General features: G+C 36.7%; 2 protein-coding genes across 4 annotated transcripts; one reads left to right on the top strand and one right to left on the bottom strand.

Annotated features, from left to right (window-relative positions):
* Nucleotides 1-3,227: 3,227 nt before the first annotated feature.
* Nucleotides 3,228-5,073, bottom strand: LOC113700993 (fatty acid elongase 3-like). The gene has a single exon (XM_027221423.2). The coding sequence runs from the start codon at nt 4,559-4,561 to the stop codon at nt 3,629-3,631; it is 933 nt and encodes a 310-aa protein (XP_027077224.1). The 5' UTR covers nt 4,562-5,073; the 3' UTR covers nt 3,228-3,628.
* Nucleotides 5,074-14,916: 9,843 nt separating this feature from the next.
* LOC113701030 (uncharacterized) lies at nt 14,917-16,510 on the top strand. 3 transcript variants are annotated; one of them, XM_027221478.2, is made up of 3 exons: nt 14,917-15,183; nt 15,424-15,502; nt 15,634-16,510. In XM_027221478.2, exon 3 carries the CDS (start codon nt 15,683-15,685, stop codon nt 16,385-16,387), a length of 705 nt encoding a protein of 234 aa, XP_027077279.1. In that variant the 5' UTR covers nt 14,917-15,183; nt 15,424-15,502; nt 15,634-15,682; the 3' UTR covers nt 16,388-16,510. The 3 variants fall into 3 exon arrangements, with proteins under 3 accessions (XP_027077279.1, XP_027077280.1, XP_027077278.1); XM_027221479.2 differs by lacking the exon at nt 15,424-15,502 and having other exon boundaries at nt 15,564-16,510; XM_027221477.2 differs by lacking the exon at nt 15,424-15,502 and having other exon boundaries at nt 14,918-15,183.
* The last annotated feature ends 1,208 nt before the right edge of the window (nt 16,511-17,718 follow it).

A 17,718-nucleotide genomic window follows, 5' to 3' on the forward strand; every position in this document is an offset into this window, starting at 1 on the left:
TTTTTTTTGTGTAGAGGCGCCAACTTGTAGATTTTGAATGCCGTATCACAATATTGCTTCGGGCTTGAAATGAAGGATAAGCATTTGAATAGCTAATAATCCATGATGGAATTTTTTTTCATAAGAATAAGAGTTAGGAAAATTGTAAGAACTTTTTGACGTGCTCCATTTTTTGACGCCCAAATAGTCGGCTATGCATTACTATTATATCTTTGGAGGGATACAAATCACAAAACTAAAGAGATAAAGCACCCAGGTTTATTTAAATCATGTGACCCAAAATTTATTATACCACAACATTAATTCAAAACGTGAAGATGTGTCGAAATTTGAGTAACACGCGATCACAAAATTAGGTCTACCAAGTTTTTGTCAAAGGATAAAGACTTTACATGGTAAAACAAGTGTTTGTATTTTAGTTTGCTGTTTCACCTGGCAAAGGTTGTCAACATAGGTTGGTAGCTGACCGGCGACAATGGTAGACTCATAACGTTACCTATTCAACAAAGAAGTAAATTTGGTCTCTTCCAGTACATCGTTAGACGACTTGGTGGGGTCAAATCTCGATGATGGTTTTTGAGGCAGGACATTTTGCAGATTATAACCTCTTACTGGCGGGTCTTCACTAAGTAATGTGTGTGTAGGTATATTAATGGGTTGGATATTATTAGGATTCAACCTAGACTCAATATATTTGAATAAGATTTGGGTTTACTTTTTCAAACTCAAATTATGCTTAGATCCAAATCCAATAAGAGAGTCACGAGTTTGGATAGTTTCTGACTTTCTATTATTCACATTCAAATTCAGATCCAAAGAAGAAAATGTGAAGGCAAATAAATGAAAGATTAGATGTGAATGCAGATGAAACTTTGAAAATAAATACAAGTAGTTGATAATGATTCTTTCTTTGAACTCATAATATTGCATTCAACTTCTTGAATATCAATTTTAATATTTGAAAACATAAATTGGATGATGTTTATGTTATTTTTGAACCCTATATATTTTTAAAATATATTTATTTTAATTCTTCACTGCATGCTTAAATAAATGCCCACAAATGCTCATTAAATACCAAACCAATGAAAGATTAGAGTTTGGATTTGCATTTTTATATCCATAAGAGTCTGGACTTGGGTTTGGATTCGAATCAAAACGATCCAATCCAAATTTTGTTCATTGATATGCCTGTGTGTATATGTGTGTTTGTTTGTTTTTTTACTTTTAACTTAACAATATAAAGGCACGTCTTTATACTTTGGGTACAAATTCTTATTTGCTGTCTTTAACCTCTATTGTCTTAACACTAGATCATTTAGAGAGAGGGGGTCATATGACTCATATCAGTGAACACAAATTGTGTGCCATTGAAACAATCGATACTCTTTTTTTTTTTGAAATATAAGGAGAACTTTAAGAAAAATAAAAGAAACGACATTAGACTTCGAACCATGGATCGCAATGATACGCAATACAGAGCTAAAATCTACTATTGTCGTGAGGTTTCTGCAGCGGAATAGGTGGACAACAACCAAAGCAGTGGGCCTTATAAACTGGGTAGCTCAAGAATTAGCGAATGGCAAGGGCCGCACTCTAAAGGCCGTCAACGAGCCGAGAATCCCCGAATCATGGATCATCATGGAAAAGTAAAGTAAGCCCATGAAGCACAGACCAAAGGTACTTTTGGGGAGTATTTTTAACGATTGACAGCGAAGCAGACAAAATACTCGAGAAAATCTCATATGGTTTGCCGCTATACTAAAATCTTGTGAGCAAGACTACGTAAACTTGCTTGTTTGTGGTCCTGACTTTGACAATAATGCATTCGTATGGTTCAAACTTTGCGAAGGAAAACCAGAAGAAAAAGACAAATCAATTGCAATCCTATGAAAGCAGATTATTAATCACAATTCACAAGCACTTGAAATCCGAGTTCGACAACAGAGTTATACAAAAACAATCGCAGATTGGCCGCGCTCGATGTTGAGTGTTGGCTAAAATTCCAGTCCAAGAAGGTGCAGTACCGTGTCTGGTAGTGCTAGTAGGATGGATGGCGATTTGACGAGGAGGAGAAGCTAGTAGCAAACTAGGACGAAACGCCTCTTTAATCACCTGTCTTTCTGTGTTATGTTCTTCTGCAGTCGTGCCAAAAGCCTCAGTTGGATCATTATGGTAACCAAAGGTCACTGTCGAATGTTTCAGAAATTGGACGCAATTGAACACGCTTTGATCTCTCGGTTTTTGGGTTTAACTGTTGAAGTAGTGAACTATTGAGTGGATTGAGACTACAGCGGAGAGGCCTCATAAAAAATTTCCCCACTTTTTTAGGGACACAGAAACTTTTTTTTTTTTTTTTTTTTTTTTTGGGGTGGTCTTCGGGCAAGATTCCGGGAAACTTCCGAAAAGCTGTTTGTCGCTACCAAAGGTTTAGAACAAGACGTAGATGGTTGAGCATGTCAGTTTTACAAATGAATTCAGCACCATGAACACACAAAATTTGTACGCACACACGAGTAGTAAGCATATGGTAAATTAGCGGTGTTAAATAAACGTTTTCATCCCCTTGGTTGGCTGTGAGAGCGTTATCTTCAAGGTGGTATTTACAGGACCATTCATCCTCTTGGAATGGGTGTAATTCATTAATTATTTGGTCATGTTTTCCTAGCACATTAATTTCCTCGGTCAGAATCTCCGTTCACGACAGGGAGAGGAGACTGAGAGGGGTCGCATATGAGCGGAGTCCATGAAGACAGACACAGACTCTTAATGATTTACAAGCAGAGCAGACCCACCTTGAAGTAGGAGTTTATTCGATTATTCAATTAGTCTAAAACTGATTAGTTTGATCCCATGACTGATACACCAGAGAAGACGCGATTAATTCCAACATTCCCAATGGCCGATATTCCTTCCTTCCTGTCAAAGATGCACGACTCTGCAGCAAAGAGAAATTATTGGGTCCTGAAAACGACAAATCATTGCTGGATCACATTTACTACACTAGTACTACAATTTTTTCCCACCGTTTACTTCACCACCGCCAAGGGACTGCAAATATTTGCAGAAGAAACTTCACCCACTTCTGGACCAGCCCAGTCATACTCAGCAGTAGACTGACTTATTATAGAACGACCGATGAATATGAACAAAATCTGCGTATATTATACTCGGGGTCGGGGATTATTCACTACTATAAAGTACCCCAACATTTGAAAGCCAGGATCTAAGAAAATAGTAGTGACAATAATATGTCAACATTGACCATTCTCACTCCATTTCATTGATGATTATGAAGCAGAGTTAATAAATCTATATAGTGGAGTAGTACTTTAAAAAAAGAGACCATCATGGCAACAAAAACTTTTTACAGCGTCCATTTTGCCCACAGCCGCAGGAAAAATCTGCAGCCCCATCTTTTATTCTCTTCTTATGTAGATACATACATAACTCTGCAGGCTGCAGAAGCAGAACGGGGGCAGTGCGGGGTCCGTAGACGTTCATTTAATTTTAACCCCCTTTATAATTTTCAGCACCGTGGTAAAAAAAAAAGTACACAAATTTAGATATATAAAATATATATATATATATATCAAGGGGATTCCCGGAACAGAGACAAACAGACCTCTCAAAGATCTTTATCTTTGACTGCGTCCAAATTGTTGTCAGCCTCTTTCCCATTCATCGAGGAATGCAGATTCTCACATTCAACGCCGACGGCCTGTTTTTTTCTTCTCGTCCGCAGATGCGTTTTCACGTAGAAATTCAACGACAGCAAAAGAATTGCCCCGTTCAGCACCGAATTGAATGTCCACGCGTTCATTCCGTTACAGCCACCCTTTATTAGGTGCAGCAGAAGCACCCCGATGTGGCACGCCAGATTGCACCCCAACAAAACCATCTGACAGTTCACCACGAAGGGGAAACACGCGCTCGGCAGCCCAATTGCGGTCCAGAATCTGTACCCGTAGACCACGGCGTATATGGAAGTCGTCAGCAGGATGGCCAGGACTTGGAACGATTGAGAGAATTCCAGCCACAAAAATGACGCGAAGATTAGGATGGAGTGGTTGAATATTTGGAAGACGGAGAGTTTTCTGCGCCGGAGGATTGTGAAACAGGTGCGGAGGCTGTGGAGGAAGCGGGAGAGGTAGTAAATGTAGGACCAGAAGAAGACGCGGCCCGAGGGGCGCGTGCCCAGAGGGAAGCAAAGCAGCCACTGGAAAGTGGTGGTTTTGGAGCGGCGCCAGAACCAACGGGTGTCGCGGATCTCGGCGGCGGTGGAGAGGAGGATCCCGGAGAAGATGGTGGCGGAGATGAGGGCCATGGAGAGGGAATGGAGGGCCGGGAGGGGCCCCAGAGGGAGGGGTCGGTGGTGGTTGCGGCGGAAAATCAGGATGTTGAGGAGGAGGTGGAGGAAGACGGAGAAAACCACGTAAGCGGCGATGGAGGTGAAGAGGAAGGACCAGGTGGATCCCCACAACTCCGTGTTGCTCCACCGGAATTTAACGATTGAAGGATGTTCCGACAGATAATATCTTACGTTCTGAATCAGAGTCATCGTTCACGTGACGAGACTCAGACGAACGTTGTTGCCGTCGTCCCCGTCGTTCCTCTTTTTCTTTTCTTTTTTTTGCTTTTTGTGACCTCAGAGATTGCCCAACAAACGAATTTTAGCTTTTGGGGCCTTGGGATTCTGCTAAGTTGTCGAAAGAGATATCCTTTTGTAAATTTCTCCTATCTGCTTCTCCTTTTTCACGTAGGATACCAAAATGTGATACGGAGAAACTGAATTGTTGGAAGTGTTCAGTCAGCCTTCCAAACGGCGGAGTAAAAATGTCAAAATATGGTGGGTTTGAGCATTTAGAAGGGGATGGGGGGGCTTTGAGCTGTTCTGTTGAATTCGGAGACGGGGAGGTTGAGTATGGTTTGAAGAGGGGCAAGGCAACCATTAGTAAAATTTATAAATGACTGGTGGATGGTGGTGACTGGTGAGAAAGAGTTGGGCCACGGGGACTCCGGTGCATGACACGGACCATTTTTTATTGGAGGGCGGATACGGGGAATACAAAGGGCCTTATAGTGCTTTCCCTTTCTCTCTCGCGCTCTCTCTCTGGACATTTTTCATCTTCAGTTAATTATATGTTACCTAATTTATACTAGCTAATTTACCATGTAAATAAGTGCCATTCACATTTATTCCACTCACGTTTTTTGTTTAGCATCAATTTTCTAAAAATTAGTACCAACAATCTCTTTAATTACAGCAGAGATTAGTGTATTTGGTTACCTAAAATTATAGGTGGCAAACCAACCCACTTAACTAAATTTACCCATATCCGCCCAGGAATAGATGGGTATGGATGGGTATTATTGGGTAACCCATCAAACCCAATTAACCCATTTAGAATTCTCTTCTCCCACCCATTTTTTTTTTTAGATTTTTCATTTTGTCATGATGTTAACTACTTTTGTTTCATTATTATTATTATTTGTTGGTTATATTTTATTATTTTATTTTCCCTTAGTTTGTTAATTTGCTCATTTTTCAGCACTACCAATTTATGATAAGTTTTAGCCTCTTTCTTATCTTTCTAAAATGGAATTTTAAATTTATATATGAAAAAAATGTTAGGGGTTTAAAATTTTTGGATTAAGTTTTTATATTAACTTTTATAGTACTTAGTTCAAATTTTTATATTCTTATTATTCAATTATTAAATAATATGTAATTTTACGACATAGAGTATAAATGAAAAAAAATGGTAATTAGGCTTATTGAGCATTATAAGTAAACATTTAAAACTAATGATGGGTACAAAGAGCGGTATAAATTAATAACTTAGTTTGCAAAAATAAATTTAAATGAGTTTACAAAAAGTTAAAATAAATGGGTTATAAATGGGTAATTGGGTACCATCTAATAAAATGGATATAAATGGGTTGACTCACTTATACCCATTACCCATTTTATCCAATTCAAACCCGCCCAAGTCACCCATTTTGACACCTCTACCTAAAATCATACAATAAGAAGTCTTCATAATGTTAATTTCAAGGGTAAATTATCTTTTAATCCTTATGTATGTGAGATAAAAAGTAGTTGGGAATATAAAAAGGTGAATTGGGAAATGTGTTTATGATGCAAACGAAATATTATTTGGAATAATTTGGCAATCCAAACACACTCATGTAACTCCATATGGTTTAAAAATTTATATATAACCCTCTTATTATTTGGATTAAAGTGTCACTATTAATTTTTTTTCGTTAAAACTAATGGTCACTAGTAACAAGTCAAAATCAAACTAATAAATTAACAAATTTACCCCTTTATTACTTCTTGTTTTCTCCAAACACAAAAAATGAAGAAATTGAAATAAAAAATAGATAAATAAGAATTAGAAAATAAAATTAAAGACCTATAATGATATTTGTTGTAAAAAAAGATTGATATCTTTTGTTTATTTTTTATTTATTTTTTATTTTCCTTCAATCTCTTTTGTATTTGGAGAAAATTGAGATTTTTAGACTAAAATATGGATTTTCAAAATCATATCTTCTCTTCCCGAGAGAGAGAGAGAGAGAGGGGGGAAATTTTTTTAAAAAAATAGTAAAAAAGCAAATTTGTCAATTTATTAGTTTGATTTTAACTCTTTGCTATCTACCATTAGTTTTAACGAAAAAACTAGCAGTAACAATTTGATTCAAATTACGAGAGGGTTATATATAAATTTTTAAATTATAGGGAGGTTATGTGCTATAGTACCAAATAATAAGGGGGGGTAAAAGATAATATATTCTAATTTTAATTGACCCTAATTTCAATTCAGAGATAGGTTGATTATTTTTAAAGTTTGACAATAGATTCACTTTTTTGATGTGTTTTATCGTGAATTGTTAAGGTAGCAAATAGGAAAAAAATGTCTTTAAATAATGCCAAGTAAACATCTATTGGATAAACCTTCTAATTTTTTCTATTTTAAGAAATAAAAAGAGGTGAAAATATTAAATGTATGTGTGTGTTTTGATGACGCATGTCCACCATTTGTTGCATTTAATAACCTCAATGAAAAATCTAGAGCATGTAGCACAGCCTAAAAGAAAATGCGTGTGATATCAAAAATTGTGGGCAAAAATTATAAAATTAGATATAAAAAGTGCTTAAATATAATGAGAGCAATGATTTGAATACGTACATTGATTGAAGGAGCAACAAATTGTGTGCATTATCCAGTATTTATTGTGGGCAATCGGAAAAAAAATCTAGCATAGCGTTTCTTGTCGTCTAACTTTCGGACCCTGCACGAAAAGCATACACCTTTTCCACGTTGAAAAGGAGTGTGGCGCGGAATCTTCAGTAATTATCCGTCCCTTTTTTTTTTCTTCCCACTGATTGTTTTTGTTTTTTTCCCCACCCCCAATTAGATGGAGACTAGCCGAGGGAACTGTTTTCTGTTTCCTGCACCATGAACAGCGCGATATTCGAAAGGGGCAATTATAGTTTCGTCATGTGTACTTAACCATGTGTCCAATCTTCGGTTCCCACGATTACTCCTCGCAGCCTGGGAAACGATGCACATATTTCAGCACCTCCCTGTGAAAACTGAAACTGCCTCGTGTAAATAATCAAGCCTTTATTTTTATGTTATGCTGCTACGCACCCCGTGACGGCGAAGTGCGCAGTCAATGATGATGGTGGGGTGGACTTGCAATTGAATCGATCCGATGGTTGGTACGTCTAACTTGTGGTTCGCGTCTCAAGTTCGGCTCTAAATTGTTGGAGAATTTCTATGTATATATATAAAAATATATGGTTGGAAGCACGCCAAATCGCGAGGCATACAAGACAAATTGGCAGATACCGCTACTGTTTTTTGAGATGTAACTGAAGAGCAAGCAATTTACGGATAACCTTTTTGGTTGGGTCGGGGTAGATTAAAGTACACCTAACAAATCACTTAAACAAGGAAAAAGGAAGACGTTCGGTGGGTTTGAAGTCATCAAAACACTATTGTCGTCAAATCTTTAAAAACCGACTTTAGTATCCTATTATTGTATATACGTACACATTCCAGAAATATGTATATAAGTAACAAATTGATTGAATTAGAATTTCAGTTGGTCTTTGACGTTCCGTTAAACTCTTCCTCGGGTCGTGTTTAAGGATATATATATATATATATATATATATATATATATTTTTTTTTTTTTTTTTTTTTTTTTTTTTGGGTGGGGTGCATCGTGTTTAAGGATTAAGTTGTGAGTGCTACTTGCTACCTACCACTGAGCAGCTGAAGAACAGCATAATCTAGAAGAAGATTCCCTACTGAACAGTTTCCTCCTTTTTTAAAAAAAAAAGAACCACTCTCTCTAATTTTTTTTTTTTTGTTGGGAGAACACATTTTGTGCTTATATGATTGGGGGGTCAAAGAGTCGTGGACACGTGATTTAGGTGGTGATAGGCTTTTCATGACATTGGCAGGTTGTGAACGAGTTAGCGTCACTTTGAAATTGACATCTTTCGTCCTCTCCCTCCTTTTGGTTTGTTTACCTTTATTTTATTATGTCGGGTTGAAATGTGAGTATACAGATGCATCTTATCGGTACTGCAGTAGGTGAATGCATAAAGGTTTCACCATGAAAATGCTGCGTGCATGAATGATTAATGTTGTGCTAAATTTTTTTCCCTTCAAGTAACTTCTTTCAACTATTATCTGCTTAATTTAATTAGCCCTGTGAGGCACAGGCCCTTTGACCCTTTTTTTTTTTTTTTTGGGATAAGTGAAGATATTTTAAGTATAAAATCTCTCCCACGTTCGCTCCCATAAACATTGATATATGGTAGTTGGTATTTTCTCGCGTGCATCATCCTAATATAACAGGTTAACAAACTCTGTACAATTTCCGGGGCAGGGGAAGCTCCCAAAGTAAACTAAAAATTATGCGTGAGAAATGAAATAGGAGTAAGAAGCGCAACGGATCTTCTGTCCCAAATGTTGTGTCTTCTCTGTCTTATTTTTTATTATCTTGATATTTCTCATACATAAACACCATATTTTAGTTCTTGTTTGTTTCCTTAAGATCCAATAACTATTAACTGAATAATATACAAAATTTAACAAACTCAAAAATTCAAAATGCATAAAAAATGAGATTTTTACGAATTTTTCGCTGTATTTTTTAATTTTCTATTATATATTATTTTTTTGAAACTGTTGTATTTATTTTTTATTCAATTAATAGTTATTGAATTTTAAGGAAACAAAAAAAGAACTAAAACATGATGTTTATGTAGGAAAAATAGTAATATAATAAAAAATAGAACACAGAATAGCACAGAGCGTGAAACAGAAGATCCGTTGCGAGTAAAAAGCCTAGAGAGCACGTGGAGATTAAACTTACGATGAGGAATTAAACATGATTGATTACCAATGGAAGAAAAAAAAGAAACATGCAGCAGATTCGGCCTCACCTGACGGTCCATAAGCGCTTAGTTCTTTGATTCTGAGGATTGCGGTGAATGAGTAGTGTACGCGTTGCTGACTTTAATATGAGGGTAGATGTAAATAGCAAAAAATACAAAAGGCGGAGCGACATTTTCCATTCTTCATGGAAAATCGAGAATCAATCCACGTGAATATGATTGCGACGGAAGCATATAGGAGAGAAAGCTTTCTAACTTTCGACTTCTATCTAAACTGTGTTGATGATTTGTACAGCATTCATTCAATGACCGACTCATTATTATTATTTCATCGTTTTTTCTTTCTTTCTCTCTTTCTTTTTGGTGATATGATGATGGATTGAAATCCACAGCTCGAAAGGAAGCATGCATGTTTTGCTTTGGCCGGACAACAACCTATCCTTGACTAGCAAAATGTCAATCAGAATCAGCCGTGGGAGCTTTCCAGGAAGCTCCTCAAAAGAATTTATGGTCCCCATAAGGATAAGGTGTCTGTCATCCAGCAATCGCTTCAACAATTCCACCACAAATCAATCAAAGCACAACCCAGTCCTATCCATCAAAACAACCCCTTCTCTCACTTATTTCCCTCAAAAAATAAGAAGAAGAAAAGAGAGACTTCTAATTTTTTTTTTCTTCGTTTGAGCTACGTGCAAAACCTTTAACTCAAGGCATTTGTTGAGTGGTGACTTCTGACTCGTATTTCAAGCTCGTTTATGCAACTAACTCAGCAGAATTTTCTCCGCACTGTTGGTTAGATACTCGTTCGATTCTTCTTCCCCCCCAACAACAAACAAATTTTGAAAAAAAAAAAGATTGAAACAAAGGACAGGTGCAGAAACGATTTAATCTCCGTCTACGTAACCAGAGAGAGGGAACGAATTTTACACCTGGATTCTATTTTGGGTCATGAAGTGAAGCATACGCATTTTCCCAGCTTCCAAACCAGTTGACGTTTGCGTTTGGTTTGTAATTTCAGTACTGGAACAGAAATCAGACTAAACATTAAACATTTAAGAAATTACTAATTCCATAATTCCTAAAGAGTTCTCTTTTTTTTCATATTGCTAAAACGTTATTAACTATTGCAAAGTAAAGCGAGGGCAATCAAATTTGTGTTGAAAAATCATAACATTTGATATTCATTCCAAGTAACCAAATTTGATAGCAACTCTAAAATTTTCATTTCATCCAACGGGTCTTAAGAAATTAACAGTAGTGCCTCAAATGCGTTTCACTGATGTTCAATCACAGGGGAAAGCCTGTTGATGAAAATATCCTTGGCGGGCCCCAGATGCTGTAGAGGAAAGCCATACAGCATTTTATGAAGGAAATAACACTTCGAGTTTAAGGGTCTGTTTGTTTGGGTGGAAAAGGTTTTCCGGAAAACATTTTTCATATTTTCTGTTGTTTGGTTATCAATTAATTTGAAAAAATAATTTCTGATAGAAAATAAGTTACATCCGTGGGAGGAAAATAACTTCCTTATCTATTATTGTGAAGTTATTTTCCTCAGCCTTCTTTTCACAGTCTCGCAAGGATTTTCGATATCAGCAAACAAATCCAAGGGAAAATACCTTTCATTCCCGGCATCTCATCAGATAAACTACTCCGGCATCTCTCTGTCTCTGTCTCTGTCTCTCTCTCTCTCATTTTTTTTCCTTTCATTCCTGAAGAACCCCCATTTCCGCTTCCTCTGGCGTCAGTCCTCGGTGGCGATCACCTCCTCCAGCGACACTATCTGGCGGCTACCACCACATAATCTATATACTCACAAGCCATCTTCATTCGGCAGGTTTTTTTAACTCTCAGTTTCTCGTCTTCACGCACAAACACCTTCACTGCGTCTGTATATACAATTGCACACAAATTTCATTTGTTTCCTTTCGAAGTTGGATTTGAATGAATTTTTATGGGTTGCTTTTGTTTTAGTTTGTTCTTACCTGATTAGAGTTAAATCTGATTTGATTGATGCTAAATAATTAATTTGGCTGCTAAGTTTTGGGGGTTTTATGATTCTTGGAATCAGAATCCGGGTAGGGTACGGTAGTATTTTTCTTACAATCTGGTAAGACCATTTATGACAAGATTTCGATGGGGTACCACCAGAAGACAATTGGATACTTTCTTTTTCTTTTTTGGTTGAAGTTCCTGTACCCTTTTTGATGTTGGAATCAGATTGATTTCAATAACTAGTTTGAGTTTGCTGCTTTTGGGTAAACACCCGCTGATAACAAGTGACATTATTTACTTCCCATTTGCCCTAGTGATGATTGTGTTTCATGTTGCTGATTGGGATATGGAGGAATTCTGTCTTGGATTCCTTTTGGTCGAGCTTGAAGTGCAGCCTTTTCTGTATAATTTCATTTGTCTATTCTTCTCTTGTGAATTCTTCTCTGATTTTTTGAGACTTTATTCTTCGATTGATGGTAGTGTTTTTCTTACAATCTGGTGAGACCATTTGTAAATAGTTGACAAAATCTGATTAGGGAGGAAAACAGTTTGCTTGTGTTCATCCCAGAGAGCAGTAAACTTTTTATAAAAAAAATTACATGTCTCTTCCACGACTCAACTATTAGCTGCTTAAATCCATTATGACAGTTTGTAAGACCACAAATTGTGTGAAATAGAAAAATTAGCCTTTATCTCAAGAGCTTAATATACTGAAATTTTTCCTCAAACGAAATGAAACACAAGCAGGGCAGCTTCCAAAGTCATGAGATTCCAAAACACTTCTCTCTGCTGTGTTTCTAATTTACCAACTACAGTCTCCAGTCCATCCTTCCCAAGTCATGAGATCCCATAAATCAGATTTTTTGGACTACTAATATAGTCAAGACTCAAGAGGCAAGGCCTGCTTGGTTGGTTACTTGATTAGTAGCTAATTATCACTTTGCCCCAGCGACAAGGGGCATAAAGTCACCATTTTTTTGTTTATCATGAACCTAAAAAATAGAAGCGGAAAAACCTTATTAATAAACATCATATGTTATCCTACTGATCAAGTTCTGTTGCATCACTCTGACTTTTTCTGGTACACTACTAATAGTCTACTGCTACGTGAATTTTCATAGATGGATCCTGGTAGTGATGATGATGAGGATGCTATTGTAATTGGTGCTGCCACTTCAGCCATAACAGCAGGATATGCAGCTCTTGAAATCTATAAAACTCCAGTTGTTATACCTAAACCACCTTATGTCAATAGGGAGCGAGCTAAAGAGCATTACATGGATAGCAATATTATATGGAAGTAGTTCCTATTGTATAGACCAAATTAGAATGAGCCAAACTATATTTTTCCAATTACTAAATACTTTCACCATTAGAGGATTATTACAACCTACCATTCATATGTTAATAAGAGAGCAATTTTTCCAATCAGTTTAGCAAAGTTTTGTATATTCTGTAGCAAGCATGCTTATTCGGTGCATGTAACTGAATATTGTTTGTGAATTTCAGTTCATACTTGAATTTTGTGATCCCCCGGTACATGGGTTTAGCATGCAATCTGAAGTGCATGTAACTGAATTTTGTTTTCTTTAGGAAGAAGTTATTGGACAATATTTGTTTATGGCCTTTAACAGATATGGTGTGGCATTATGAGGTCCAATCTAGGATCTGCATAGTCTAGGATCTGCAATAGTAGTATGCATTGCTGTTTTGGGAGAGGGTTGAATCTTAACAAGCTATGGCACAGGTGTACATGGAAAATCTCTATCCATTAGTCTCTTGGCTAGTTCTAGGCTGGGAGATATATGGCCATAAGCCAGCCATGGAAACATGAGAACCTTGAGTTGAGAAGTAATAACAACTGGTTCTGTACCCATATATCCTCTGTTTTCTGCAAGTGCTTTGTGTCTTGGCGTTCAGTGTTTTGGTTTTTGGGAGGGGGAGGGGGAGGGGGAGGGGTGGGGAAATGGAAATGGAAATGGAAATGAGGGATGGGCAAAGGTTTTAGTCTTGAAAGGGAATTTTAAACGATATCTAGAAAGACAGGGCTATGAATTTTCTAACCGAGTTTGCTGTTATCTGTCAAATACTCATATGCTTGACCTTGGACTTTGCTAATCGAAAGATCCATTGGTCGGCAGCAAGAATTAACAAATTATGAATAAATCCAAGATTCCATTAATAATTCCATTTAAGAATTCATGGTGTAATATGAATAAATATTTTATAGAAATGATAATATAATGGGTAGAACCTAAAATTAGCTTGTAATGAAATGGATGTTTTGAGAGTAGAAAAATATTTGCAACATATCCACAAACATATCAGAAAAAATTTTCATTGACAAACCAAACACCAAAAAATTATGAAAAAGGAATTTGGAAAATATTTTCACTTAATAACCAAACAGTGGAAAATTATGGGAAAGGAAGTGATTTTCCAGGAAAATAACTTCGATGCAAAATATTTTCAGTCCAACCAAACGGACGCTAAGTGGAAAACAAACAACTTTTTCCTGCATTACTCTTTATGGGCAAGACATTTGGGAAGGAGCTGTAAGATTTTTCAACTGGGGTTTGTCAGAGTATCTATAACTGGACCAATTCATCTAAAGAATGTCAATAAGATGAAAAAAAGCTGGCCCAATTAGCCCAATAAATGTATATTAATTGGTTCAAGCCCAGTGACCATTTCGATTTCTGGGGGGTTGACTACCGAATTAAAGGAGAATTTAAATGCCAGGTGAGAAGAGCCAGACGACTGTTATTTCTCCCTGCCTGCTTACGATGGAAAGAAAGGACTGGAATGTTCTGCACTTTGGTGGCGTTTGGTAAAAGGTTTCGAAACGAAGAATTTGAATAAAATTTATAATTATTATTTGGATTACTATTATCGAAATTGAGATTTTGGAATCATATCTAAAAATTTGAAATTCTTCAATTTCCTAGTAACTTGGAAGGTTTTGGACAAAATTCAAATCTAATTTCTATCTAATTTATTTAAAACTAGAGATGACAATGGGAGCACCCGCCCGCCACCCGTTAAAAAAAGTTAATATATAATTATATACATATATGTAATTAAATATATATTATAATTATAATATTTAATTAAATATAATTATAATTATATAATATACATTATAAATATATATTTAATATATAATTTATTAGTATAATTAATATTTATATATATTATATATAATTTTAAATATATATATTATAATATTAGTATAATTATATTTAATTATATATAATATTTAATTTAAAACTTGTAATAATGATACATATATGTATTATATAATGTATTTTAGTATATGTAATATAATTGATAATAAAAGTTGTTAATTAGTTATACTAAACTTACTAATACTTTTAATTAGAAAAATATTTTATATCCCATTTCAAAAGAATCAACGAGTCAAACATCAATTATAGTAATGATATATATTTGTGGTATTGAACCAAACAGATCTATTGGAATAACTAACTCTATTTCAAATCTAAAATGAACAATCCCAAATCCGAATCAGATTCCAAAAGTGCTAACCAAACGGTACCTTTCTGTTATTTCTCTCTGCTTACATTGGAAAGAAGGACTGGAATGTTCTAAAGTATTAGTTACGCCTCTGAAATTTGTTTTCTGTTTAAGGAAGCGGGTCAACGGCCGCCGTCTCCGTCGCGTTTTATCTTTCAGCAGGGGACGGTCGAAGCCGAGCCATTAATATCGCCTTTCCGACTTTCCTCATCTCCACCCCAATTTAGGTAATTTTTCTTAATTTTCTGTGGATCTTTCAACTTTTGTATATGCAGTCCTTTTGAAATCATTTTGTTTTTGTTTCGTTATCTGTTCTGTCTCATGCTTTGGTGAATAAGGGCTCGAATTTTAAGGGTTGGTTAAGGATTTAGGGTTTGTTATGACATCTTGTTATTCATCGAATTGAAGCGTTCTCAAATTACAAATCCTTACTCGATTTTAGAAATTGGCGTGTATATCATTTGCAGGTTATGGGCTTTAGGTTAATGAGGAGTTGGGTAGAATTACAGGATGTGGTCGCTGACTTTGATCCTCAATTGTGTACCAGTTACATTGCTTCTCAATTAGTAAATTTTTTTTTTTTTTGCCTCTTTGGTGTTTTTGGCAGTTTAGGATGCTTTTTGCTATTGGCAATTATATTCGTTGGCTTTAATCAAGGTTGTTCATTTCGTCTTCAGTTCAATCCGACTATTAGTTGCTGTTTGAATTGGTGGTTTATGGTTTTTGATGGCAAGTGATATTGGGAAATCTGCTACTGCTACTATGCCTGCTGGGACCGAGAACCTTTCTTCTTCAGGAACTGGTGATGGGGATGCTAGTGATTTTGAATGCAACATTTGCTTTGATATAGCTCAGGATCCCATCGTCACCCTTTGCGGTCACTTGTACTGTTGGCCTTGTCTCTTTAGATGGTTGCGCCACCACTCGCACTCACATGAGTGCCCTGTTTGTAAGGCCCTGATACAGGAGGAGAAGTTAGTTCCTCTGTACGGGCGAGGAAGGACTGCGACTGATCCTAGGTCAAAACCTGTCCCTGGTGTAGAAATTCCTGATCGACCTGCAGGGCAGAGACCCCAGACAGCTCCTCCTCCTCATCCTCATCCCGATTCAGCTAACTTTCCGAATTTTGGTTTGGGGCTTGCTGGAGGATTTCTACCGGTGATGACTGCAGGGTTTGGTAACTTTTCCATGTTGGCTGGTTTTGGTGGGATTTTGCCGTCGATGTTCAGCTTTCAGATTCACGGATTTCCAACCGCACCTGTATATGGCACGGGTTCAGGATATCCACATACTTATCCTGGCGGTTATTATCATGGTGCTAATGTTCCCAGAGCTCCAATGACTCCTCAAGGTTCACAGGCTGAAGATAACAAGCTACTGATCCTTCTCCTTATAATTCTCAGTCTGGTTGTTCTTTCCTTCATATGGTGATGAGTGATAAATACGCATTATAGTTTTCAGTCTTACCATTTTGTAAATGTTGCGAGGCTTTGCCAGCCCTGCATGCTGACTGTTAAATTTGAATCTTGATAACATCTCTGTCCCTTTTTTGCATTCTTGGTGAGGTTCACATTTGGCATATAACGCTCTTCTCTAAACGAAGTTCAACCTTCTGAGTTCATGTTTACTACCTATTCAATGGAAAATAGAGGGAGGAGCTGTGGAGCGGTAATAGTTAAATCACAGTGAAAGGACGCAGCTGCCAGTGCCAGGAGATGATTTGCCTTGCTCGAGTTGAGTTGGAGATCTCCCGTCTGTACACTGCTCTTTTCCTCTTTGGCACATAGATGTGGTAACACGTTTTTCTGATGCTGTGATGCAATCGGTACTTTGTTGGAATGGGGAAGCATTCGCAGCGATGCAGTACGCATTTTTGCGTCGTGTGAACTGTGGATATTAAAGACGAAGTACAAAGTCAGGACATTGCGAAATGGAGAAGGAAATTCTGTTGAAAGTCAGGAGGACTTTTCTACAATTATATGTAATGACAAAGTTCTAATGGTAACTGTTTCGTCTGCCTCAAAAAGAAAAAATTGTAGAACTTTCATAGTAAAAGGTACTCATAAAAAAAAAGGAAAGTAAAATCTGTGCTTTGCTTTATCGAAAATATGATTTAATTTAAGTACTTAAAAGGAAACTCTCAAAGAAAATAAAATCGAAGGCGTTAACTCATTAAATTCCCTCCATGGGGAGTTGATTGGGGTGCATCACCAAAAATTAATAGTTCAGAGGGCACTTGCGAACCAAATTAGAAGTTCAAGGATGTATTTTGCATCTAATTTACTTTGTAGATTACTGCAGATGCAAGAACGTATAACAGAGCACTAGCATTGATTAGTCACTCATCACCAGTTGTACTTCAATACAGAGTTATTCTGATCTTGTGTGGCGCCATTGTCTTCTCTCTGACTTTCCAATTGCATACACACAGCCCAGCCCCTGGCGGAGCTTTGCCCCCCGGCGAACCATTTGGTTGCGCGGTAGAAATAATTTCAGTGACTTGCCTCTGTATCCTGAGAAATTTTCATGCGGCATGGGTTATATCATATATGCAAGAAAGAGTGTACGTGCTGCAAAAATAAGACAATCAGAAAAACTGAGTGGCGCAATAATTACTTGCTTAGTGTGAGGTAATTGAAAATTTTGAATTATTTGTGTGCTGATAATCCTAGGATGATGATGGGTTGCGTTTGGATTGCAATTTTCTATAGATAATTTTAAAATATTTCTCTTATTATATTTTCTGATCACCCTTTTATTTT

The sequence above is a fragment of the Coffea arabica genome, chromosome 7e (genome assembly GCF_036785885.1).
Source record: "Coffea arabica cultivar ET-39 chromosome 7e, Coffea Arabica ET-39 HiFi, whole genome shotgun sequence".
Taxonomy (NCBI): Eukaryota; Viridiplantae; Streptophyta; class Magnoliopsida; order Gentianales; family Rubiaceae; genus Coffea; species Coffea arabica.